This window comes from Tupaia chinensis, unplaced genomic scaffold (genome assembly GCF_000334495.1).
Source record: "Tupaia chinensis unplaced genomic scaffold, TupChi_1.0 Scaffold000627_1, whole genome shotgun sequence".
Taxonomy (NCBI): Eukaryota; Metazoa; Chordata; class Mammalia; order Scandentia; family Tupaiidae; genus Tupaia; species Tupaia belangeri.
In genome coordinates this window covers 4,051,321-4,079,224 of record NW_006160147.1, presented here as the reverse complement: position 1 = coordinate 4,079,224, position 27,904 = coordinate 4,051,321, and the positions used below count along the sequence as shown (strand labels likewise).

General features: G+C 41.5%; 1 protein-coding gene, 1 long non-coding RNA gene and 2 pseudogenes across 2 annotated transcripts; 1 reads left to right on the top strand and 3 right to left on the bottom strand.

Annotated features, from left to right (window-relative positions):
* Window positions 1-5,437: 5,437 nt before the first annotated feature.
* ELK4 (ETS transcription factor ELK4) lies at window positions 5,438-26,067 on the top strand. Its single transcript, XM_027776064.1, has 5 exons — window positions 5,438-5,726; window positions 7,143-8,018; window positions 9,353-9,469; window positions 12,162-12,329; window positions 25,348-26,067. The coding sequence occupies exons 1-4, from the start codon at window positions 5,520-5,522 to the stop codon at window positions 12,258-12,260; spliced, it is 1,299 nt and encodes a 432-aa protein (XP_027631865.1). The 5' UTR covers window positions 5,438-5,519; the 3' UTR covers window positions 12,261-12,329; window positions 25,348-26,067.
* On the bottom strand, window positions 12,842-14,463 carry LOC106736068 (uncharacterized). Its single transcript, XR_001371196.2, has 2 exons — window positions 14,243-14,463; window positions 12,842-12,993 (listed from the first exon to the last, which is right to left on the bottom strand). It is a non-coding gene; the product is annotated as an uncharacterized LOC106736068 (long non-coding RNA).
* Window positions 17,185-18,412, bottom strand: LOC114009809 (sodium/hydrogen exchanger 11 pseudogene; annotated as a pseudogene).
* Window positions 18,518-19,872, bottom strand: LOC102473342 (sodium/hydrogen exchanger 11 pseudogene; annotated as a pseudogene).
* Window positions 26,068-27,904: the final 1,837 nt, after the last annotated feature.

Sequence of the window (27,904 nt, the reverse complement as noted above, 5' to 3'; positions counted from 1 at the left end):
AATCCAATCCATGGCTGATCTGATAGGAGGCGAGGCTCAGGCAGTAATGAGAGCAGTGGGGAGCGGCTGTAAATACAGAGGAAGCTTTGCTCACTTGCCCGCTAGTTATCTCCTGCTGTGTGGCTGGGTTTTCTGATTGGGGATCCTTGGTTTAGGGGTCCCGGTTGAATCCCTGTTGGCATACTTTACAGGTATAATATATAAAAACCATTATTTTAACCCAGCTAAATGTGGCTACAGGAAACTAATTTCTGGTGGGCATGTTACTTGCACTAAAGTAGCACTTTGTATCTGTGGGTTATTGTCACTTGTATCTAATATGTGATTCTTTAAAATCAATTGGTGACGCTATCGCTTTTCTCCATTTAGAGCAGTGCTTTCCCATGGACAGAGTACACGACTGATGAGGGAGACTGATGTGGTGCCTCAGCTTCTCCATGAACTCTGTGGCCGAGAGGCATCACGCTCTTTCTATTCTTTATTATCTCCCCGTCTCTGCCTTTGGATGACAGTATGGTTTGAGTAGCTCTTTATTAGAAATACTTGGGATCAGCAGTGTTTCAGATCTTGACATTTTTTTTGGAGAGGTTTTTGCTATAGGGCGCATGCGCTCACCAGACAGACAGAGAGAGACAGAGAGACAGAAAGTGAGAAATCGTCCCCCAGGGGGGATGGTCACGCCGCAATCCCTTCTCCTCCATCCTCTTCTCAGGATCTTGGGCACACACGCGCCCGGCGTGAGTTTAAGCCACCAGTCTGGGACTGGAACCGCGGTTGACTACATGGGAGTCCAGTGACATAGCCATTATGCTAACTGCTGGTCCCCAGATTTTGAATATTTTTGAATGACAGAATTTTTTTTTTGAGAGATTTTTGCTATAGGGCATGTGTGCTCACCAGAGAGAGAGAGAGAGACAAAAAACCAGAAAGCACCCCCTGGGGGGATGGCCATGCTGCAATCCCTTCTCCTCGATTCTCCTCTTGGGATTTTGGGCATGAACGCACATGTGCCTGGCATGTTTTAAGCTGCCACGTCCGGGACTCAAACCATGGTTGACTACATTGGCATCCGGTGACATAACCATTACGCCATCTGCTGGTCCCAGCAGAATGTTTACATGTACATAATGAGATACCTTGGGGCTGGGACCTGAGTCTAAACACAGAATTCATTTATATTTCATATACACCTTATCTACAAGCTGGAAAGTAATTTTTACACAACATTTTTTCCTTTTTTATTTCTTTTTTTAAAAAAATACATTCAGTCACATTATTTAGCTTACAAAGTGAATATTTCAATATGACCATTTCTCCCGAGTCCATTTGATTAAAATATCTTCAACAGATAATACCACATTTCTTTGTCCCATTAATGCTTTGCACAACATTTTTTATTGTAGCGTTTTGACTACAGTCAAATGTTAGGTGTGAAGGGTCAAGTTTTGGATTTTGGATTTTTGGATTAGAGGTGCTACCTATCTCTCTGTAATCAGCTTCAGTTTGATAACTGTGAGGACGACTAGGATATTTTGCGTGCCTCAGAAAAATTACTGACATACCAACATAGTTTCTTCTTTTTCCCCACAGAAACTTTTGCTATAGGGCACATGTGTTCCCTAGAGAGAGATAGAAAGCAAGAAATCACTACCTGGGGGGCATGGCCATGCTGTAGCCTCCCCTCCTCCCACTCTCTTGGGATTTGGGGTACACACACACACACACACACATGCTCCCAGGGTGAGTTTTAATTGTTGAGTCTGGGACTTGAACTGTGGTTGGCTGTACGGGAATTCAGCGACATTACTGCTATGCCACCTGCCAGCCCCACCAATATAGTTTCTTAACTGCCTTTTTTGGATGCAGACATAGTTGATCCTTAAGAATCTCATCTTTTGTGAGTCATATGTCGTTTGAATTAGGCTTCTGAGGCATGACTTTAATGTTTCTTGTGTTAAGTTTATTTCAAACATCTCTATTGAGATATAATTTGTGTACCATAAAATTCACCTACTTAGAGTGTCCAAGTCAGTAGTTTTTAGTATATTCAGAGGTGTGTACGACAATTTTTTTTTCTCTTTTTTCGAGAGAAAATTTTGCTATAGGGTGCTTGAGCTCACCAGAGAGACAGAAAGTGAGAAGTCATCCCCTAGGGGAATAGCCACTCCACAATCCCTTCTCCTCTGTTCCCCTTTTGGAATTTGGGGCACGAACACATACACACACACACACACACACACACACACACACAGTGTGAGTTTCAAGCCACCAGGTCTGGTTCTCAAACTACTGTTGGCTATGAGGGAGTCCAGTGACATAATCATTATGCCATCTGCTGGTCCCTGCACCACAAGTTTTTGAGAGATTTTTGCTATAGGGTATGTATGCTTGCTGGAGATACAGAGAGAAAGAAAGCGAGAAATCACCCCCCAGGGGAGATGGACACACCCAAACCCTTCTCTTCCAGTCTCCTCAAAGGATCTTGGGCACACATGCACCCACTCCTGGTATGAATTTGAAGTCGCTGGATCTGATAACCATTATACCCTCTGCTGATCCCGCACCACAATTTTAAGTTAAGGATTTTTTTTTTTTTTTTAAATTGCCAGAGGGTACATGTACTTGCCAAAAAGAGAAGGAAAAAGCAGTCCCCATGGTCCTGCTGCAGTCCCTTCTCTATTTCCCATTCTGTCGGAATTTTGGGCACGCATGCACATATGCTTGGTATGTTTATCAGGGTGCTGGGGCCAAGATTCAAACCATGGTCAGCCATGGTCACACTGGGCTATAGCATAGGCCCTAGGACTTTTTTCCCCCCCTTTATTCATGATGTAGGGTATGCCAGTGTATGTGAGAGAGCGATGGAGAGAGGGAAGGGGGCAGAGAGAAAGAGTTAGAGAAAAGCACCTTCCCCGTGGTCTGGTCATGCTACGGCTCCTTTCCACCAGCCCTCGGATCTTGAGTATTTACGTGTGTGCCCACCCATGTGTTTCTGTTTGAGCAGGCCAGGGAGTTGAACCAGGTTACCGGGTGGGATCCATCTTCTCTGAGAAGCCTATCAGAGCCGGCTAGAAATTTAGAATATCTTCATCACCCCCAAAAGGAACCCCATACCCATTAGCAGTCACTCCATCAGTCCCCAGCCCTGAACTAATCTCACTCTCTGTGCCTGTAGATCTGCCTGTTCTGGAACTTGCATAGAAATACAGTCATAGAGTATGTGGTCTCTCGTGACTGGTTGGTTTCACTTGCAGATTGTCTCCAGGTTTCACCCATGTTATATTAGTACTTTGTTCCTTTTTATGAATGACTGATAGCCCATTGTATGAATATACTGCATTTTGTTTATCTGTTCTTCAGTTGATTTTGAGTTACTTCTGCTTTTTAGATATTGTGCGTAATACTCTCGTGGACATTCCTATGTGAGTTTTGTGTGGGTGTTTTTATTTCTCTTGGGTACGTATATTCCTTGGAGTACAATTGCTAGGTCACATGGTAAACTCTTTAAAATGACTACCCATCTTAAATTTCCACCAGTGATGTATGAGGGTTTCAATTTCTCCATATCCTTGGCAAGATTTGTAAATGTTGTTCCCTTTAAATTTTTTTTTTTTTTTTTTTTTTTTTGCTATAAGGCATATGTGCTTGCCAGGAATAGAGAGTATGAGAGAGAAATTGAGAAACGTGATAAAGTGGCACCCCCGCCCCGGGGAGGTGAGGATGACCATGCTACAGTCCATCTCCCACACTCTTCTCTTGGGATTTTGGGTATGCATACACATGTCACATACGGTGTTTTCAAGGAACCGGGTCCAGGACCTGCACAGTTAGCCATGTGAGATCCAGTGTCTTAACCACTATATCTCTGGTCTGCCCTATCTGGGATGATTTTGACCTCCAGGGAAATTTTTGGCATTTTATGGAGACCTTTTATTGGGGGGGAGGTTTTTGCTAATAGGGCACGTGCGCTCACCAGAGAGACAGAAAGTGAAAAATTCACCCCCCAGGGAGGATGGCCACACCACAGTCCCTTCTCCTCCATTCTTGGGATCTTGGGCATCATGCACACGTGCCCAGCGTGTTTGAGCCACCAGGTCTGGGACTTGAACTTCATCGTGCACACGTGCCCAGCATGTTTGAGCCACTGGGTCTGGGACTCGAACTACGGTAGACTACATGGGAGTCCAGCGACATAGTCATTTACGCCAACTGCTGGTCCCATAAAAATAATTAAAAACAAAAAAACAACTACAGTACACTGCACAGCCCCTCAACAAAAACAGTCCAGCCCAGAATGTCAGTAGTGTTTGAAACTGAGAAGCTGGCCTACAGAGGGAGATCCTGAAACTTAAGATTTTGAGGGATTTTTCTACAATTTATGTCTTGATAATCAAGCAAAGTTAATAAAAATAAAAGAAGAATCTATACAGATGGAATCTCTGTGGGCAGAATGGTGACAGAACTTGTAAATTAAATCAAGGAACATTTTGGTGAATTTTTAATGCTGCCAATTTGTGTGTAAATTACATTTATGGTCATGGAAATTACTTGGAGGAGAAATAACTGTTGGAACAATATTAGGTTATTCTCTGTACCTCAGCCTTTGGACCAGCCGAGAGACACACACACACACACACACCTCTTGGCAAATAAACTGGTTGATTTAGATAAGTGCTGAAATGGTGGTCTTCTTCAGAAAATCCAACACAGATTTGAAGATAAAATGTAGGGTCTGGCAGGTGGCATGGTGGTTAGGGTGTGGACTCCTGTGCTTGGCTGCATTTGGAGTCCTGGACTGGCTGCTTGCTTTCTCATTTTCCCTTTTTCTCTGTGTCTCTCTCGTGAGTGTGTGTATCCTATAGCAAATTAAAGAAAAATAATTAAAAAAAATAAAATCTAATAATTGGGAACCAGCTAGTGGCATGGTATTTAAAGCAGCTAGATCCCACGTTGCCAACTGTGCGGTTCAAGTCCTAGACTTCATGGCTTGATAAACAATGCCAGGTACATATGTGTGCATGCCCAAAATCCTGAGAGGAGAATGAAGGAGCAGGGATTATGGTGTGGCCATCCCATCTAGGGGGTGTTTTCTTGTTCTCCCCGTCCATGCTCCCCTCAGCAAGTGCATCCACCCTACAGCACATTTTTGAAAACAGGAAAATTAATAGCAGTGATACTCTAGTGACTAGCAGCCATCAGCCTGCTCCTGTTACTTATGGAACTAGCTGTGTCCTCCTTGCAAGCTGCTTGTTGCTCTCTGGAACCAGGTTGCCTGGGCGTAGGCCTCAGCTTCACAATTGACTTGTGTGACCATGGACAAGTTACTCAACAAGTTACTCATATTTTATGAATCAATTCTTTCATATGTAAAATGGGGAGATGCAGTAGTATCTATCTTATGGGAGGTTTTTGGGGACGAAATGAATTAATGCGTGTGGCGCACTTAAAGCGGGGCCTGACATACAGTGTTAAGTGTTTGCTGCTGACGTTTCCTGTCTGCATTCTTTCAGCTCATTGCTATGGACAGTGCTATCACTCTGTGGCAGTTCCTCCTTCAGCTCCTCCAGGAGCCTCAGAATAAGCACATGATCTGCTGGACCTCTAATGATGGGGAGTTCAAGCTTTTGCAGGCAGAAGAGGTGGCCCGTCTCTGGGGGATTCGCAAAAACAAGCCTAACATGAATTACGACAAACTCAGCCGAGCCCTCCGATACTACTACGTTAAGGTAACGCACATGCTCACCTCGTCCCACACAAAGAGCCTCGAGATAAGAGTGACTCCTTTCTATTGAGGTTACAGGTCCTAATGTCTGGTTTATTTTAATCCATCCTTTTTATGACTTCAGCAGCTTGGAATTGGGATCCAAGGTGTAAATTTCCAGCTGTATTTTTATGAACTCTTACTCAATAACTTACTCCCATTAACATGTATGTTATTCCAATATGCAGTTGTTTTTAAAAGAAAAAGTGACTAAGGGACTGGGATACAAGAAACGAAGTTTGAGATTCTTCAGGATAAATACTCTTATGTATGTCATAACTTTAATAATTTGTCACATAGGAGGGGACTTTTAAAAAGTTCATGAAAAATGCATATTATGGATTGCAAAAGTTTTTCGCAACCAAAGAAACTCATCTTTTCATTCCATTTCTCTACACACTTATTGTCTTCACACACACACACACACACACACACACACACACTTGTCTAGTAGCTTTACTTGATGTTTAGTTTTAATTTAACCCAAGAGAACACTAATTAATACCCTCTTAAAGAATAGCTGAAAATACGTAGAGTGGATTTCTTACTTATAATAGTATTTTTCTGCTTAGTATCTTACCATTTTGAATGTGTTCTTTCATATTGAGCTAATAAGCAGGGCTCCAAAAATAGAATTCAAATTAGGCTGAGATCTTAATTCCTTTCATGTTTAAGTGGCTGATCTTATCATTTTTCCTAAGTGGAGATTTGAGGTAAGAAACAACTGGAATTTCTGAAGGAAGTTAAAACCTTAGCAGCTGAATATTCTGAATTCTTTCTTGCTTACTCAGGATGTATGTGGCTTCTACCTTTGAAATTGTTTGAGACCACAGTTCAAAGTTTTCACTTAATACCAATGCTTGTTCAAGAGTGTTAAGCAATTACGATCTTTCAACTTTTATATAACACATTAGCAGTTTTTGTTAATAAGACATTTACACATTTTTGCCTTAACTTCACAATTGGTATGGCTAGGTGGATTTAAATCAATTTGATGCTTTTTTGAGAGGTTTTTGCTATAGGGTGCATGTGCTCACCAGAAAGACAGAGACAGAGAGATAGAAAGCAAGAAATCACCCCCCAGAGAGGAAGGCCACACTGCAATCCCTTCTCCTCCATCTTCCTCTTGGGATCTTGGGCACGCACACACATGTACCCGGCGTGAGTTTAAGCCACCGGGTCCAGGACTCAAACCGCAGTCAACTACATGGGAGTTTAGCGACATAGCCATTACGCTAACTGCTGGTCCCCTCAATTTGATGCTTTTGAGTAAGCCATGCCTGTTTCTCAAATAGAAAGCCTCATTAGGTCAGATTTTTCAAGAGCTGTGAGTTGTAAGTTATTAAGAAGGAATAAGAGTGCTAACTTTATTTACTTACAGAATATCATCAAAAAAGTGAACGGTCAGAAGTTTGTGTACAAGTTTGTTTCTTACCCAGAGATTTTGAACATGGATCCTATGACAGTGGGCAGGATTGAAGGGGACTGTGAAACTGTAGGCTTCAATGAAGTTAGCAGCAGTTCCAAAGATATGGAGAATGGTGGGAAAGAAAAACCACCCCTGCCTGGAGCCAAGACCTCCAGCCGCAATGACTACATCCACTCTGGCTTATATTCTTCGTTTACTCTCAACTCATTGAACTCCTCCAACACGAAGCTTTTCAAATCCATAAAGATTGAGAATCCAGCTGAAAAACTGGCAGAGAAAAAATCTTCTCAGGAGCCAACCCCATCTGTCATTAAATTTGTAACAACGCCTTCCAAAAAGCCACCAGTCGAGCCGGTAGCTGCCACCATTTCAACTGGCCTCAGTATTTCTCCATCGTCCGAAGAAACTATCCAAGCATTAGAGACATTGGTTTCTCCAAAACTGCCTTCCCTGGAAGCCCCAGCCTCTGCATCCACTGTAACCACCACTTTTTCCACCACCCCTCCTATTTCATCTATATCCCCATCTCTGCAGGATCCTTCTAGAACACCTTCACCACCCCTGAGCTCCAACCCGGACATTGACACAGACATTGATTCTGTGGCTTCGCAGCCAATGGAACTTCCAGAGAACTTGTCCCTGGAGCCTAAAGACCAGGATTCATCTTTGCCAGAAAAGGATAAATCAAGTAGTTCTTCGAGATCTAAGAAACCCAAAGGATTAGAACTGACACCCACCCTTGTGATCACAGGCAGTGATCCGAGCCCACTGGGAATATTAAGCCCATCTCTCCCTACAGCTTCTCTTACACCAGCACTTTTTTCACAGGTAGTCCTTTTCTTTCTTGCTTATTTTATTATTTTTTTCTTTTTCCTTTTTTTTTTTTGGTGCTACCATTGTTTGCATTTATTCATCTTTTAAACACATCTAGGATTTGTACTCTAAAGTTTGCTTTCTGTCATTTGGGATTTTCTTAGGAAGATTATATATATAGTCTGCGAAAGTAACCCAGTTCCTCACTTCAATGAGGATTGCCCAGAAAGATTTAGGGTGTTATCTAAATAAGTTTACCGCTGTGGCCCAGCCATGATGGCGCAGACAGTAGGGTGCCACTGCAAGATGCTGGTGCCCAGGTTCAGATCCTGGGTTGACTTGAAATGCCAGATGCATCCACAATTCTGGGCTGGCAGGAAGGCTGAGGGGAGGATCGTGGTGTGGTGAGAGCCTGTTGGTGTCACCGTCTGCCCGACTGTCTGTCTGTTTCTTTTACTCTCTCATGAGAGAAAGAAATAAACCTTTAAAAAAATTAATAGTTCTACAAGTAAGTAAACTTTTTGGTTTTCCCAGTTCCTCCTAAAGAAAGTAAGTATAGTTGTCCCTCATGATCTGGTTCCAGGACCCCATCCCCCACTTCCTAGATACCAAAATCCAGGGATGCTTAAGTCCTTTAGATAAAATGATAAGGTATTTGCCACAATCTATGCAAATCCTTCTGCTTTTATAATCAACTAGTTGGATTACTATATTTTAAAAATTCTGAATTTTTAAAAATGCTGTATTTTTTTTTTTAATATTCTTTTCAGTTTGAAGTTGGTTGATCTGAGGATGTGAAACCAGCAGATATCAAGGGCAGACTGTATTCTCTCTCTCCTTTATTTATTTATTTATTTTTGGCTTTATAAAACTGGTTGCCATCTTACCTTAAATAAGTGATAATCTTAAGTTGGAAAACAATGGGTCGTGAGACTCTTAAGGAAAATGAGTGGTGATGTTGAATAACAAGTTCATACAGTAACATTAGGTATTTATTAACTTGCTCATCTCATAAAACATTTCAGTGGATTACTCCCAGACCTTTTCGGTATTAAGGAATGAACATGCTAGTGACTCAGTACCTAAGTTCAGGTTGGTTTTTCTATTTGGGAATGACTTTTTTTCCCTTAATGTTATTTGTTGGGAAAAACTTTCAAAAAGTTAATTTTAGAAATAGTTATTTTGACCTTTATCTTTCTTAGGTTGTAAACATAATTTCTGAATGTTTTGTGATAAGATTTCTGTCTATATAGGACAGTATTTTGAGTTCATGCCCCTTTGTGTACTGTGGTGAGGATAATGCATAATCTTGGTGATCACGGAGTGACTTTCTGATTTGTACATTGCAGACGCCCATCATATTGACCCCAAGCCCCCTACTCTCCAGTATCCACTTTTGGAGTACTCTCAGCCCTGTGGCTCCCCTGAGTCCAGCCAGACTGCAAGGTGCTAACACACTTTTCCAGGTAAATTGCATAAAAATTTGTCTTTGACTAGGGGCATGTTAAATAAAGAAATAGGCAAAAAGACAGCATTCTGCTCTTCAGCTTTATCATTATAAAGCTTCTGTGAAAGGGCCAACCAGTGGTGGTGGTGTGGTTGAGGCAGCTGGCTCTCACATAGCTGATTACCGAGTTCCAGGCCTGGTGGCTGGAGAAACATGCTGGGAGCATGTGTTTGCCCAGAATTCCAAAAGTAGGGAGAAATAGGGGATTGCACAAAAAGTAAATATAATTTCTGTTTAATAGGTATTCTTGGAACCAGCAATTAGCGTAATGGCTATGTCGCTGAACTCCTGTGTACTTGACCACAGTTCATGTCCCAGACCCGGTGACTCAAACTCACACCAGGCACATGTGTGTGCCCAAGATCCCGAGAGCAGAATAGAAAAGGGATTGTGGCATGGTCATCCCCCCTGGGGGTGATTTCTCGCTTTTTGTCTCTCTATCTCTGTCTTTCTGATGAACACACGCGCCCTATAGCAAAAATCTCTCCCCCCCCAAAAAAGTAGGTATTGTTCATAGAACCAACAGATGTTAAAATGTTAAGGTGCTGGACTCCCATGTGGCCAACTGCAGTTCGAGTCCCAGACCTGGCAGCTTGAAATTCATGCCGGATGCGTGTGTGTGCATGCCTAAAATCCCAAGAGGAGAACTTTGTTTTTGTCTCTCCCTGGCTCTCTGGTGAGTGCATGCGCCCTATGGCAAAAACCTTTAAAAAAAATAATATTCTGTTTTATTGTTGCGTTTCCAAGTGTTAATTTTCTTTTTTCTTTTTTTTTTTTTTAAGAGAAATTTTTGCTATAGGGCATGTGCTTGCCGGAGAGACAGAGCAACAGAAAGTGAGAAATCACTCCCCAGGGGGTTGGCCACTCTGTACTATTTTCTCCTCCATTCTTCACTTGGGATTGTGGGCACACGCACCAAGCATGAGTTTCAAGCTGCTGGGTCTGGACTTGAACCATGGTCAGCCATGTGGGAGTCCAGCTACGTAACCATTAAGCCATCTGCTAGTTCCCCAAGTGTTAATTTTCTAGCCAGCAAACAGCTTAGAAAATATTTACAACAAAGTTTCCTTTTCATTGTTTACTGTTACATAGATTTGAATTAGTCCAAGAATTGCTCAATATTGCAGATTTTGAATCTACCTGATTTTTTAAATCATTTTAAATATTAGAAATCCTCTATTTAAACATATACACACAAATATGGGATCTCTGCACATGAGTTCTTTCTTTCAATTAAGGATATTTACACATAATATATACGTATTTAAATAGAGAAAACTCTTAAGAATGGTAAATTAAATACTCTTGTTTCTTCCTCACTTGCAGTTAACATTTATCAGAATTTTAAATATATATGTATATATTTTTTTCAAACGAATATTGTACTCTCACCAAGATGTTAGGAAAGATCTTGCCATTTCTAATGAATCTAGCCATTATTTTGCTTAGAAGGTGCAGCCTTTTTTTTTTTTTTTTTTGGAGAGATTTTCGCTATAGGGTGCGTGCGCTTGCCAGACAGACAGAGAGAGACATAGAGACAGAAAGCGAGAAATCACCCCCCAGGGGGGATGGTCACACCACAATCCCTTCTCCTCCATTCTCCTCTCAGGATCTTGGGCACGCACGCACACGTGCCCGGTGTGAGTTTTAAGCCACCGGGTCCAGGACGCGAACCGCGGTCGACTACGTGGGAGTCCAGCGACATAGCCATTACGCTAACTGCTGGTTCCCTCATTTGTTCTTTTAGAAATGAAATGGTAAGGGAAAAGAAAGTTTAAAACCTGTCTACTCTTTTTCATTTGCAAAAAGCTATAAATTATTAAATAGAAAGTGTTAAGAATCTTCCATATTTCATTTCTGTGTTTTTCTTTGCCTCTCACTAGTAGACAATTGAGTTACAGAGTGATCGAGACAAAGTGGTAGTGTTCCTGTATCTTCCGCTTTAAATCTCCTTACTGAGTTGGTCTCTGAACATAGGATAGGCGACCAGTGCCCCGTAACGACTCGTAACTCTCTGGACCTCTTTTTGAGGGTTTGTGATTTGCTTTATAATTACACCCTGTATGCACATTGTCACAGATTGGACTTTCTAAAACCTTTGTTTAAATTACTTGTGTTCCCTAGGGTATGGGGAAAGGTGCAGGTTGCTCTTCATTTGCATTCCATTAATGTCGATTGGAGAAGAGTGTTAATGTTAACATCAAAACTTTAAGTTTTGCTATAGGGTGCATGTACTTGACAGAGAGAGAGAGAGAGAGAGAAAGAGAGAGAAAGAGAGAGAAGGTGAGAAATCACTCCCCAGAGGGAATGGCCACGCCGCAGCAATTCCCTTTCCTCCGTTCTCCTCTCAGGATTTTGGGCACGCATGCACATGTGCCCAGTTTGTTTCTCAAGCCACTGGTTCCAGGACTTGAACCTCATAGTCAGCCATGTGGAATTCAGTTGCCTTAGTCATTGTGCCACTGGCTGGCTCCAAACAATTTTTTTTTTAAGTTTTTGTAACGACATCATATTCTTCCATGATAAACAGTAATTGCCTTTGTCCTGTGAACTACTACAGAAGTGTTCTGCCTCAACGACTATCTTGGGGACAGAAAATTAAAGGTGGAGTTGAATAATTGAATGATAATGTGTTTAATTTTCTTTCTCAGTTTCCTTCTGTGCTCAACAGTCACGGTCCATTCACTCTGTCTGGACTGGATGGACCTTCCACCCCTGGTCCGTTTTCCCCAGACCTACAAAAGACATAACCTATGCATCAGTGGAACGAGAGAGCCGAGGAACAAAGCAGCAAAGAGTTCAACCTGATTACGTTTGAAGTGAGCGATTGATATTCTGTAATGCTGATAATAGACTATTGTGATTTTTGGTATTTCCCATTGAAACACCTTTTTAGGATCCCTTTGAACAGAATTCAAGTTGGACTGTGTATAATAATGCCTTAATTGGAGTTCAAACTCCATCTCTCTCTCCTTTTTAAAAATATTTTGCGCTTTGTGCTAAAGAAGGTTTTGGTAGGGCTTAATGGCTATGCTTTGCAAGAACAATTAAGAACAAAGTTATCCCCTCTGACTCTGGGGACACTTTAGTCAGGAAAAAAATTATGCTTAGAGTCTGTTACTTAAATATTAATATTAGTTAAGTGAAATGGCCATACTTCAAGACTGAGTGTGCTCTGTTCATAAAGCATAGAAGAAAAAGAATCATTCCTGTTGCTACAAAGTAAGATTGGAGTATTCCCATCAGAGAGGTTCTGCTTTACCGTGAACTAACATGTAAGCAACTCCAGAAAAAGACACCTGTTTACATGTGCTGTGGTGGGTCGCTTAGCCGTATGTATGTATGCTCTTGTCTGAACCTGTCAGTGAGGCGTGGAACTGTCTGCTTTAGCAGAGGAAGATATTTAAACCTGGGGTTTATGGCAGTGTTTGGGTGAGAATATGGTACCCCTCATCTAGCATTGGAAGTTTTTCTGCCTCTGACCTAACATATGAGAGAGAGAGAGAGAGAAAGAGAGAGAAAGAGAGAGAAGGTGAGAAATCACTCCCCAGAGGGAATGGCCACGCCGCAGCAATTCCCTTTCCTCCGTTCTCCTCTCAGGATTTTGGGCACGCATGCACATGTGCCCAGTTTGTTTCTCAAGCCACTGGTTCCAGGACTTGAACCTCATAGTCAGCCATGTGGAATTCAGTTGCCTTAGTCATTGTGCCACTGGCTGGCTCCAAACAATTTTTTTTTTAAGTTTTTGTAACGACATCATATTCTTCCATGATAAACAGTAATTGCCTTTGTCCTGTGAACTACTACAGAAGTGTTCTGCCTCAACGACTATCTTGGGGACAGAAAATTAAAGGTGGAGTTGAATAATTGAATGATAATGTGTTTAATTTTCTTTCTCAGTTTCCTTCTGTGCTCAACAGTCACGGTCCATTCACTCTGTCTGGACTGGATGGACCTTCCACCCCTGGTCCGTTTTCCCCAGACCTACAAAAGACATAACCTATGCATCAGTGGAACGAGAGAGCCGAGGAACAAAGCAGCAAAGAGTTCAACCTGATTACGTTTGAAGTGAGCGATTGATATTCTGTAATGCTGATAATAGACTATTGTGATTTTTGGTATTTCCCATTGAAACACCTTTTTAGGATCCCTTTGAACAGAATTCAAGTTGGACTGTGTATAATAATGCCTTAATTGGAGTTCAAACTCCATCTCTCTCTCCTTTTTAAAAATATTTTGCGCTTTGTGCTAAAGAAGGTTTTGGTAGGGCTTAATGGCTATGCTTTGCAAGAACAATTAAGAACAAAGTTATCCCCTCTGACTCTGGGGACACTTTAGTCAGGAAAAAAATTATGCTTAGAGTCTGTTACTTAAATATTAATATTAGTTAAGTGAAATGGCCATACTTCAAGACTGAGTGTGCTCTGTTCATAAAGCATAGAAGAAAAAGAATCATTCCTGTTGCTACAAAGTAAGATTGGAGTATTCCCATCAGAGAGGTTCTGCTTTACCGTGAACTAACATGTAAGCAACTCCAGAAAAAGACACCTGTTTACATGTGCTGTGGTGGGTCGCTTAGCCGTATGTATGTATGCTCTTGTCTGAACCTGTCAGTGAGGCGTGGAACTGTCTGCTTTAGCAGAGGAAGATATTTAAACCTGGGGTTTATGGCAGTGTTTGGGTGAGAATATGGTACCCCTCATCTAGCATTGGAAGTTTTTCTGCCTCTGACCTAACATATAGCATGATAAATGGTGATTTAAGAGGATGAGCCTGGATTTTGAAAATATGATGCATCTCTAAGTGAAACACACAGCTGAGTAACTTGAAAGGACATGTCGGGGGCATTTCCCAGTTAGAAAATGCCCGGAGTGAAAGACTGGTTTTCTTTTTCCTTTTTTTTTTTTTTTAATGTTTTGCCATGGGGCACGTGTATTCCCCAGAGAGAAAGAGAGACAGAGAAGGGGAAAGTGAGAAATCACTCCCCAGGGCGATGGTCACTCCACACAACCCCTTCTCCTCTGTCCTCTCGAGATTTGGGGCGTTCGTGCACATGCAGCTGGTATGACTTTCAAGTCACCAGGTCCAGGACATGAACTGTGGTCGGCCATGTGAGAATCCAGCTCCTTAATCACCATGCCACCTGCTGCTCCCCCCACCTTATTTTCTACTGTAAATTTATCATCTTTTCTTTGAAGTTTAGGGTTCTTAGGAGTTGTGATAGTTTTAAAGATGTAATTAGGAAGATGAATGCAAAGCAAAGCCTCTCAATTGGCAGTGAGATAAAGATGCCCTTGTTTCTTTCATTTTATTATTATATTTTTAATTAAGGAAGAGCAGGGTTTTTTTAAGAGTGGTCTTCTATAGGGATTGGATTATTTATGTTACTAGTGAAAAAGGTAGGCCTTTATCTCTGCATTACCAGATTTATAAAGTATTACCGTAAGGTTATCAATGCCAGGTGCAGCCAGATTGGTTGATTCCCCCAAAACTGAAGTGATGTCAGTATCACAGTGGAATCTTAAAAATTTGGCTTTAAAGTCCAGGATTAAAGTAGACACTGTCACACCACCACTCTGCCTATTAAATTCATCTTTTAATCCTATAATTGAATCACACGACGTACATGGGGTGAAGGAGCGAAGACTTGAGGGCGCAGAATGATGCTCAGTGAAATAAGCAGTCACCTTCCAGATGAACGGTGTTTGTCTTCGGTTGTTTATATATGTGTGGGGAAGCTCTTGAACAAGGCACTCTGCTAGTTTGTTAGTGACAGAGGGAAGGTCATCATGACGTGTGTCGCGTGGGAGGCCTGTAACTGGCTCATTTGGGCTTGTTAGCTGAAAGTTCTGTTCCTGAGATGTGCAATAGTAGTGTTGAAAGGTCATGCTCAGTAGTGATGGGGAACAGATTGGACTTCTTTTTTTCCGTATTGAATTATTTAGTTTGCATGCCTGTTTAAAATTAGATGTCTCAGCAGCACTTTGGAATAGCTTTATTAGATTAACCTTTTGTACATTAAATAAGTAAATATTGTTGGTTTAAATTTTGGAAGCACAAGGTATTTTATCTTTTTGAATTAAAGGAGAAAAGCCATTGGTTTGTTGTCACAGATGATATCTTTGATAATTAACTGTCTCAGCACAGAGGTGCCTTGGAACCAAGGGCACTATTAAAACTCAGAGCAACTTTCTAGGAACATGTCTTAGTAAGTCTTCTTTCTATAAAGCTATAGCCGAGGCCTCTGAGAGATGTGAGGCCTTAGGAGTTTGATAGTAATCTGCTTTCTTTGAGATCAGCTAATTTGGGAAAGTATGTCTGTGTGTGTGTGTGTGTTTACATGTGTTCCTTTTTAAGTCAAAGTTTACAACCTTAGCGCATGTATATGAGGCAGACAGTTCTATTTGTACACTACCTCCTTCCTGGAAAAGTTTCACCTTCATTATTTTAAATATCCACAGACTTCTTAGCATCAGAGGAGACAGACCACTTAAGACTCCAGTATTCCCCACAGAGCCCTCCATTTGGTAGCTGTAGCCAGTATCCATCCCAAGGCACTCTGCCAGGGGGAGTGGCGTCAGGTAAGCCAAAGAGGAGGAACAGGTTGAATACGATCTTGAGACCTGTTCTGTGATACCTGGCTGTTGGTCTGCTCGGGCCCAGGCTACTCAGTTGTGTGCTAGAAGTTGCACAGCAGGATCTCTGGGGTGAGGATAGACCCCTGTAGCTTATTCCCTCTGTGGCTGATTTCAAGCCACCACTGTGGAGTTGAAGGGATGTCACAGCTGGCTTGGAGCCTGTGTCAGCAAACCACTGCATTAACTCCACTCTGGAGTGGATTTTCACATCATTTCTAACATGTTTTCTTGTTCATATGCTTATTTTATTTTATTTTTTTTTGGGCCAATCATAACATTCAACTTTATTTAACCCCCCCCCCATCAAACACTTTTTTTTTATATTTTTTTCAATTGTCTCAGTGAGTTTGATGAAGTAGGGCTTCTGGTCACTAGTGGACAGAGAGGCACGAGATTTCTGGATTGAGAATCAAGAAGGGACAGTGTCCTTCAGAAAAATCATCTATAAATAGACTCAAGTTGTCCAGAAGGAAAGAAACTCAGTCCTTCTCTGAGGTCCGCTCCAAGGTACTGTCTAGATGCTCATTCCTGACCATAACGTCCTCCTTATTCTCTTCTACTAGGCCTTCCTTATCATCCTTGGCCTTTACAGTTTGCGTAGGACACTCTGGTCCTCAGGCCAGTTACAATAATAAAGTGGTTCAATTTTTTTACATAGATGAACTTAACCATTTTGGGGAGTTTTGTTTAATAGTTGAGGAAGTCATTCTGTGGGCAATTTTCTTAAAAAGCTTGTAGGTTTTTTCTGCCAACTCCCTGACCACCAGATCTTCATCTTGAAACATTGGTTTAGTAACATCAAGCACGACTTCAGTCTCATCTCTGAGCAGTAAGTAATCCCCTGCTTTGGCCAAGTACCCTCTCTTGGGTTCTCTCCTCTTCCATTCTGGATCATTGTCTTTGTAGTGAGGACAGAAGTGTGACCCAACTTATTTAACTTTTAAAAATAAAATGAAAAGTGACATAAAACAGTACTATGCAGTGTGAATGTTAATTTTTCCTAAACTTGGCTTTCTGTAACTAAGATTGTAGAACAAGGGGAAGGAAGAGGAAGATTAAATAGGCTCTGGGAAGTATGAGAGAGACACCAATCATGGCAATTTCACAAATAAAATTTATAGTACTTATGTTTTAGACAGTAATTCATTATATAAGTTTTGATAATGTACCATATTATAACTTGTTCTCAGCTGGAAGTAGGGTTTCATTTGGTAGGCTGTAAGTCTTAGGGTATCTTATATTACCCTAAAGGATTTTTGGACATCTCAAGTATAATGCAGATCATTAAAATTAGAGTTTTTTACAGCAGCCCATCCATTACTTACAGAATAAGTGCAGCAGTAAACTGTTTCAGCAGCTTCTGGGTAAAGTCCTCACCAGATAATCCGTTGGTATCTGAGCCAGAATAGTAGCTGTCTTTGCCTAACGCCACACGTCTTCACATCAAAAGACCCTTTTCTAAAACGATCCCCAGTTTCCAGCTCGCCAGTGATATTTGATTCTGCATATTGATGGGCAATACTGAGAGCAAGCTTTAGCCGATATTTTATACCCCAGGAATGTTCCGAAGGCCACACGACTCCTCCGTGGAGATAAAGCAGGCCTGTAAGATGGTGGCAGATGGCGGTATTTTCGATTCCGTGCTTGAGCAGACAGTTCAGCTCTCTGACGATGTCCCCACTTGTGCAGTACTCCGTGAACACGGTTTTGGACTCTGTCAGGCGTTTGGCTATTCTCTGTCCCAAAGGAAGGAGGTGAACCACACAAAACTGCCATTCCTGAAATGATTAAGTAGATTCCTGTTGGCATTTCACCTTCTCTACAGATTACCTCTCTGTAGTCAAAACAGGCAAGTGTGACTTGAAGTGTCCTTGAAGAACTCAGTGAGAAAATCTTTATTTTCCAGCCAAATGATGTTACAAAGATATTTTTCAGGGACGGGGTGGGATGGCCATGGGAAAGCTATTCAGCACTTTTATTTTTGTAAGAAGTACTGTGTTATCTCAATGCCTTCACGTTTATCAATGATGCTTAGTCTTCACAGCAGTGACCACATTTCGAACCTCATGCTCTATGAGTCCCAGTTCTTTGACAGCATCTTGTTTGCCAAAATTTGGTTTCCAGAATTTGATATAATTTCTGATATGTTGATTTGTGGCCCAAAATTTGTTTGATTAAAAGTTTGGCATCTTCTTGGGACCAGCAGTTGGTACAATGGCTACGTGGCTGGACTCCCATGTAGTCGACCATGGTTCGAGTCCCAGACCCAGTGGCTTAAACTCATGCTGGGTGCATGTGCATGTGTGCCCAAGATCCCGAGAGGAGAATGGAGGAGAAGGGATTGCAGCATGGCCCTCCCTCCCCCCGCCCCCCGGAGGGTGATTTCTCGCTTTCTGTCTCTTTGTCTCTGTCTTTCTGGTCTCAGTCTGACAAAATATATACAAAGGTCCAATTAACATTTATCAAGTCTTTTTTCATTTTGGATAAATCAGGGTGTCCTGTGTTATCTCATTTATGTGCTGAATAACATTTTGCACGGCCATTTGTCTTGGAAGGGAAATAGCACACAAGCCTAATGCCCTGGCTGAGTGAGTCATCATAGATGCATTTATTCCCATGCTCAGTGACGCTATTACTTGTATGTGGTGCATTCACTTTTTGTTCACCCAGATGATAAACCAGGAGCCAAGAGCAAGCTGAAAAGTCCTCTAATTCCAGACCATGAAATAACAATTCCCTATTGCCAGTTATATTCATTATTCAAACACATCAAAACGGAGCTCGCTAACAAAACAGTAGGCAATCTCACAAAATTCATTGTTGCAGATAAGGTGAATAGGAAAGCTACAACATGAAATTTTTGTATTTGATTTCTCCACATCCAGTCACAATGCCAAAGAAAGCATATATCAAATGTTGGTATACAGATGAAAACATTATTAAAATTTTAGTAATTATGAACTCACTCCTCAGTCTAAAGCTTAAGGAGTCTAAAGTCAACCCTACAGTGACCAAAGCAAGTATTCCTGACAGTCCCCCAAAATTCCACGACGTAGGAGGTCATGTACACCATTAGAAAGCAGAGAATGGCGTTGGTCATCGTATCGCTAAAAAAGGCAGCATACATATGCTTCCTAAAATGTCCAAGAAGAGTCCTGCAAATACACGTAACTCTCTAAACATAGAACTATGGCTTGTGTTGCTCCAAAAAAGTCCCCCCAAAATTGCTGTGAGGCTACAAATGACCAGAGTCTCCTCTGATGATAGCAGTCTGCATTTTAGACATGCCAGTACTTTTCAGTGAATTCACAGAATGAAGAGGATCTGTAACACTGAGGGTGATGCTAAAGAATAGGCAGGATTGCAAGTCCCACGGATCTTTATTGAACCTCGGACCCACATGTCCAATTATGATGAGTGCTGTGGAAGCACTAATTAATCCAGTTAACAAGACCTGCCAAAATACATTCTTGAGTGTATAGAAGTCCACATCCAAAGCAGCCAAAAATATAATTAAAGGTGAAAAATAAGAAAAAAGTGAAAAATCTGGTGTTCTCAGAAGAGAGTAGACAGTTTGGTGTACCTCAGCAAAATGGAAGCAAATTGTCCTAGCAAAAATCCAGATAGGGAAATAATTGTCAAGACAATAGCTTCAGAATTCTCTTTTTTTTGGGAGAGGTTTTCGCTATAGGGTGCGTGCACTCGCCAGACAGAGAGAGACATAGAGACAGAAAGCGAGAAATCACCCCCCAGGGGGGATGGTCACGCCGCAATCCATTCTCCTCTCAGGATCTTGGGCACGCACGCGTATGTCCCCGGCATGAGTTTTAAGACACTGGGTCTGGGACGTGAACCGCAGTTGACTACGTGGGAGTCCAGCGACATAGCCATTACGCTAACTGCTGGTTCCCTAGCTTCAGAATTCTTTAAAACCATCCTCAGAATCCCTTCCCAAGCAGTGATGACATATACAAGCATTGACGAATGGTTCCCTTCAACCAAGTCATCAGCTGGTCTCCCGCAGAGTAAATCAGGTGTGTTACCATTTTTGGGTGCTCAGAAAGAAGAATTTGTATTTTCCATTGCTCTTCCAGACATAATTTGATGGATTCCTACGTGTTGTTATTGACGCTTTCACTACAGCAGACTAGCCCACTGGGTGGTTTTTTCTCCATCCTCGGGGCTGTGCCTGCCCTCCTGGTAGGAATGCAGTGGGGGGCTCTCAGCCGCCTTCAGGGAGGTCCGCTTGTCACATACTTATTCCTCGCTGTGAATGTAAGCATGACCTCACTTCGGGAAGCACCTGCTCCGGGCATTCCAGCTGACTTCATACGCTTATTTTTAAAAATAAATATGAAATTTAAATTTTATTTCCGACCTGAGCAATCTTTTTTTTTTTAGTTCTTTTTGCTCTTGGGCATGTGCACTCACCAGAGAGACAGAGAGAAGGAAAGTGAGATATCACCATCCTCCCTCCATTCTCCCCTTGAGATTTTGGACACACATGCACACGTGCCCGGTATATTTTTTGAGACGCCAGGTCCGGGATTTGAACCATGCATTCGGCCGTGTGGGATCTAGTGCCTTAACCACCATACCACAAGCTGACCCAGTCCTTTCTTCAATCCTTTTTTTTTTTTCCCTAATTGTTTGCCACAGTGCTTTTGTAGTTTATGTTCTTCATGGCGTATTTTATGTGTTTGAACAAAGGTAGAAACTTAGTATTTTTTGTTTTGTTTTGTTTTTTATTAAAAAAACACATTATAAATAATTGCAGAATCTAGAGGCCTTCAAAAGATCAACCGTAAGCTTCTTAGGTTAAAATACAGGTTTGATTTTTTTTCCCCACATTTTGACAGTTAAAGTTTTTTTTTTTTTCCTTCAAAATGTGGTAAAGAACATAAGCTTATGAGCCTGTGTAGAGTACTGGATTTTTTTTTAAACTGGAAACTTTCTTAAAGATTTACATACTACATTAGAGCTCAAAAAAGGCAGGACTGACTGAAATAATTCAGAGGCTTGGAATTCTGGAGCGTGACTCCAGGCTGTTGATAGTGTTGCTTCAGTTCCGTCCACACCTGGCGGGCATTGTGGACAACAAGGTTGTTCCATTCTGAGCTCAGAATTTCGGTTACGATCCTCAAGTTCTAACAGGGAGCTTTGTATTTCTAGTGATTTCAGCAGCTTAGAGGCACGCACTGGTATTTCCGAAGAGCAGTCTCTGTCTGGCGCCTCTGAACAGACACCTTGATCAGTAAAAAAGTTTTGAAACACAATGTTTCCATATTAAGAATTATTTTATATGCATGTTAAAATTACATGCCACTATACTGAAGTAGTGTGTACATGATAAAACATACACAAAAAAGAAGCTAAGGACAGCATGACAAGTAAACATTGAGTAGCAGTTATAGTGTTTTCTTCCTCCACCCCAGTGTGTTTTTCTTGTGCACCTTCCAGAAGTGCACTCTAACCACCCCTGACTCAGGGCACAGCTTCTCAGGCCAGTCTGGAAAGGAATAGAGTCACAGGTTGCTTAGTGATAGGAACGAGCCTTTAGGCGGTTTCATCGTCATGCAAACAGCACAGAGTATACCTACACAAATCTCCATGGTATAACTCTCCATCCTGTGCAGTGTGACCTATGTGCTTACGGGATTTCTGTCATACATGCACCCGTTGTTGACTGAAAGATTACTCAGTGAATATGTACACTTTCCTTGCAATACATGGAGAAATCCTAGAAGAGATTTGAATCCCAGAAGAGAATTTTTCAGGAGAGCTTGTCATCTACTTTTGAAATTTAATATTGATTCGTTTTTTAGTAACAACACATTACCAACAGTTTTTCAGAGCATTTTTAAAGTTTTTGCTGTAGGGTGCATTCACTCAATGGGGCAGAAAGATTTTTAGGGATGCACACACGTGCAACTGGCATGATTTTCAAGCCACCAGATCTGGAATTTGAACTGCAGAGTTAGCCATGTAGGATCCAACCACCTCACCCACCACACCACTGTCTGGCCTACAGAGTATTTTTGACAGCCTGTTTTCCTCTTCATCTTGCTATTAGGTATGGCTCTGGTTTATTTTTTTTAGTCTGCTTACAAACTTGTTTGGCCTTAAATTTAAATTTTACCAACAAGTTAAGAATTAATTTTCAGTTGCTTTAGGTTAAATATGTAACAGCTTCCATTTTTTTATTACCACGTTAATATGTTGTTGATTTTGTGTGTGTGTGTGTGTGTGTGTGTGTGTGTGTGAGACATTTCAGCACCTGAAGGAATACTAGTCTTTATTGATCTGCTTTATTTATATCATTTACTATATATGACTTATTTACCCATGCTAGGAATCTCGAAGTGTCTGAGGTGCTGTTCTCAGGTATGGAAACAACTATGGAGATGGGCACGAGGCTCTCTGCAGAAACCTGGGGCTCTGAATGAATTACTAGACTATCTTAGGGCATGACAGGCTGTATTGTTAACATTTCTGAAACGGAACTGAGCAGCGAGTTGTTCTGTCCACAGGTCAGTGAGGTGGAAGTCGCCCAGCATCGCCTTTTCTCAGCAGGTGCTCTCGCCAGAGAATGGGTTCTATGGAGAGTGTTTATTTCATCTTCTTGCTTTGGGATTAACCAGTTATGTTTTGTTACTGTTTCTAATCCCACTAGCACTGCCTGAAATCGGGTGCCCTGTTACTCCTCTTTGTCATTAGAACTCTGCTTACTGAAGTTTTAATCTTCGAATCTAAAGTTCTTGTGGGCGGTGGTGCATTAAGCAGGAAAAGAAGGCGGCTTGATTTCACTTCTCTTACTTGGTAGAACCTGTTACGGTAAGAATCATGTCTTGACCTGTGAACAGCAGATCTCAAAGGTGAACTGTTGGTAAGGTAGTGTTCCATCTGAAGCTCTGCGTTCCTTCAGGCTATTTCCCTGAAAACAATTGCAACAGACTGATAGCCTGCCAGAATGTAGCAATTCCTCAGTGCTGCCACACTCAGCTTCCCCTGTGTGAAAGGTGGAAATCCACACTGACTTCTCTGAGGGAAAGTACTTGATTTCTGCAGAAACCAAGAAACCCAGGCTGTCGTTAACATGATTTGAAATGAAACTTTTAACCTGAAAATTCATGAGGGATACAAACAGTAAGTCTCTTGAATGCTAATCTTTTGAGTAGAGTACATATCAAGAAGGTTTAAAAACTTTCCTTTGAAAGATTTAATTGGGAGACTAGAACATTTCTTTCCAAGTCACTCTGATTTATTAGCTGAGTTTGTGTGTGTGTGTGTGTGTGTGTGTGTGTGTGTGTGTATGTGTATGCACTGATGTATACACACTGAGTGTGTAAATGACTAAGTAAATCTATTTTTCAGAGGGAACATATATTATTCATCCTTAGACTCGGATGGCTCTTAGACTATTTTATACTAAAACTTTAAAAAGAAAATTGCTGCACCTTGCAGATGCCACTTTTAGAAAATTACTGCCTTGCACATTTCAATTTTTTAAAAATACGTAGAAGCATAGGCCTTAAAGACTAATTGCTTGCCAACATTTTAGAAGTATAGCTCTCACATGTGACATAGTCAAATTAAACAAAGTCACCCTTAACTGTTCTCCTAACAGTATTACTGGGCAAATACGGATGTCTTTTCCTAACATTTCTACAATTACCTTTGCTTTTGTGTAAAATCTTTATTAGGTTGGGCTGTGAGTTTCTCAGAGAGGAAGTCTGTTCTAGAAATAATATTTCTAAAACTCTAGACATTTGACCACGATTGCCATTACAGTGGAGGAATTCCAGCATTGTGGCCTAACTTATGCTTTTAAACTGTACATAATTAGCATTAGCGGAAACCTCAAAGTAGTCTCTTAGGCTGAATGGACTTCTCCACTTTGTCTTGCTCCTCTCTATTAGAGGCTCGTTCTGGCTCTTGTCCCTTCCGAGGTGTATGAGCCATGCTCAGACAGGCCTGGGACCTCCTGGAAGGGGAGCAGGGTGGAGCCGGGGGTGCCTTTGGCGGGCCCAGAGGTGAAGCTGTGGAATAGGCCTAGAGTTCAGGGTGGGAATGCCGTGTACTGGTGTGAATTCACGTGGCACTTTGTCAGGCACCATTATCAGCACTGTTTTGTTTTTAATAACTGGAAGCACTTAATGATTTTTGCCCTTATTTTCAATGTATGGATTGTGGGGGTCAGGAAAGTAAAGTTTATTTCTCATTTGTATTTTCTGGAACTCAAGAGTGTTTGAAGGCATTAAGTGGCTTACCTAATGAGTCATTGTTGTAGGCTCTGTCAGGTATGCTCCGTGGGCTAGGATGTTGGAAAGTATTTTATTAGCTTCTAATGCTGTGCTTTGTAGAAACTTAATGATTTTTAAGGATGATTTGCAATTGATAGATTACACTTAAATCTGTAAAGTATCCCATTTTAAGTTTCTTTTTCTAAGTCATGGTTACATACTGTCTGTTATGTAGAGGATACGGTCTCTTCCATTCTTCAAAAACATTTCATTTGTTTTTTTCGGTCCAGTATTGCTGTGGGCCTTTGTGTACGTTCATTGTTGATGTGATGAGCAGCATCTTTTTGAAGCCCCTGTGCAGTATCAGTATTAGTGAAATTAAGATGCACATGTGTCGAGGTGGCTGAGCGATGAGTACGGTAACTTGTCACTACTCCAGGCCTGTTCGTTTGGTTTAGCCCCAGGTCTTTCAGTCAGAATCACCTCCGTCTCTTCACTTTTGCCTTCTGGCAGTTTCATCTATCTTTGTGGGTAGGGAAGGTTAAATGTGCACCACAGTCCAGTCATTTCGCTACTGGTTAACTTTGGTTTGAGGTGCATGAAATTTTTCATTGAAATAATGTTTCGAAGTATGCCTTTTATTCATCAAATAATCAAGTTGGCTTTAAAAAAAAAAGAAACATAAAACTGCAATTTGAAGAACAAACTAATAATTTCCCATTACCCTATTGGATCTTTAAAAAAAAAAAAAAGAAGAAGAAGAAGAAAAAAGAAGGCCCCTCCTTAGAGGCAACCATATGTGTGATTAATGGGAAATAACTGTAGATTGGATTATTTTAAAGCCCGCATGCCAGGTGGTTTAACCATGGTGGCACTGGCATTTTGTGAACTATCATATGTGGGTATCACTTAACAATTGAATGATACTAAATAAGAAACTCTTGATTTTCATCCAGCTGACTTGTAATTGAGAAGAGAAGCCCCCGCCTGCTGTAGGACTTACAGGATCTCTCTCACCAGGTTAACACCGGGGAGAAGTATAACTGTTTGTGTCCTAGTTTGGATATGTGCTAATAACTTGTCAGATGGTCTTCCCCAGTGCTCTCTGCTGAGGAGACAGGTACTTTCTTGTTTATTTTCCCCTTTGTTTATTTTATTGAAACCTTGTATCTCCTGATATCTGGTAGCCACCTCCTGTAACTAGATACCTACATAATGCCAAGTGCACACCTCCCCAGTTAAATTACGAAGGAGACTTTCAAAGTGTTAAAGTCACCTGTTTTGCTTTCTTAAAAAAAAAAAAAAGAAGAAGAAACTGCCAATATTTGTTAACATTCACACAGGTGTTGACACAGCTGGAGAGGAACCACCACACCACTCAGCCGAGCAGTCCGACTTACCTGGAGGAAACGTAGGGACGTCGATTTAGCTGCAGGACAGCTGCAGCCAGAGCCTTGAGTTCTCTCTGTTGAGAGAACTTGAGTTCTTGAGTTCTCTGCGGCAGAGAGACCAACAGTTGAAGTAGGTGGGGCAAAGGATGTGCTAGCACTTTGAGGGCTTTATATGCTGCTTCTCAGAGAAAAAAGTGTAGCCTGTACTCAGTGCATCTCCAGACATAGTGGGGCTGTTCTGAATAACCAAGCAGGTGATCGTTTTTTCTATCACGTCCCAACTTTTATGCAAAAATCTTATTAAATTCTGTGATGGTGATATGTATCTTTGAAGAAAGATGATACATTTAGAAAAACTATTTTATGTAAGAACTGATAGGAATTTTTTTGGTATCGTTCAAGCTGGCTTTAAGAAAGCACTGTAGCAAATTTACTAAAGTCCAAAACTATATGGGTATGTTAATAGATATATGTGCAACCAGGTATGGGCAATTGTATTTTTTTAAATAAATATTTTTAACAAAATTATCTTCTGAGGTTGTCACGTTCATTTCCCACCTCTCACATCCAGTGAGGTTGTCTCTGTGTATTATATTTTCTTTTCCTTTTTTTTTTGTTTGTTTGGGGTTTTTTTTGGAGAGGTTTTTGCTATAGGGCGCATTCACTCTCCAGAAAGACAGAGAGAGACAGAAAGATAGAAGGGGAGAAATCACTCCCCAGGGGGTATGGCCACACCACAATCCCTTCTCCTCCATTCTCCTCTCAGGATCTTGGGCACGCACATACATGTACCCAGTGTGAGTTTAAGCCACCGGGTCCAGGACTCAAACCGCAATCGACTTCACTTTTAGGAGATTCAAGATACATTTGAGAATATTAAAGTTTCCAAGCCCTTGGGCCAAGTGGGGGTAGTGGCCCGCAACCGCAACCGCATCCTGTTCTCTACAAAGCTGACCCACATGAGAAGGTTCTAGGTTCATGTCCAGAGACATCCCTGAGTAGGCTAGGCACAAGTGTACCCATCACTGGAGTTGGCTAAAGCTGGATTGTGGACCCTGTTGGGAGTGAGTGTCTCTGTGTCTATCTGTATGTCTGTCTGTCTCATAGAAGAAATAAACTTTTTTAAAGAGGGTTTTTTTTATTTTATTTATTTATTTATTTATTTTTTTTGCCTTAAGGCATATGCACTCACCAGAGAGAGAGAGTGAAAAGGAAAGTGAGAAATCACGCTCTGGAGGGATGGCCACACCATAATCTCTTCTTCATTCTCCTCCTGGGATCTTGGGCACGCATACCCATGTGCCTAATGTGAGTTTCAAGTCATCAGGTCCAGGACTCGAACCACGGTCAGCCATGTGGGAGTACAGCAACGTAACCACTACACATCTACTAGCCCCAATAAATAAGTTTTTATAAATGATAATTTATATATACCAGAAAGCTCCACTTCTTCAGTTTACAAGCCTGTTTAAGCCACCATTTTCTAATCTTTCTTACTTTTGACACTTCCCCTTGTAAAAGGCATGTCTATTTTGCAAGTACTTTATGTGTTTTATAGATGCATCTAATGACATTAATATGGAGTCATTTCCTAGGGTTCCTGAAGTGAGTCCATGAAAGGAACAATAAAGTTATTTGGAATAACTCAAATGAGACAGTAGTGTATGGAAACGGGTGTGATAATCTCTACAGGCCAAATGGCAGGCATTGGGGTAAGAAGGTTACCAGAGCGTCAGAGTTGGTTTTATGATTCCCATGTATTTTTTGTTTTTTTCGTTTTTGTTTTTGATTTTTCAGTTTTGCCGTAGAGTGTGCTTACTCACCAGAGAGAGACAGAGATGGGGAGGTGGGAGTGGGTGAGAAATCACTCCCAGGAGGGATGGCCCTTCCCCATTCTCCTTCTGGGATTTTGGGTATGCATGATGGGCTCGGTGTGATTCTCAAGCCACCAGGTCCAAGACTTGAACCATGAAGTGGGCCACGTGGGATCCAGCCATCTTAATCACACAACCTGCCGGCATGATTCCCATGTTTTGAATAGGCAACCGTCATTAGCTGAAACTCCTCTCTAGTCAGCGTGGCCTTCCATGATCCCCACCCAGTGGTTGGTGGTAAGACCAGT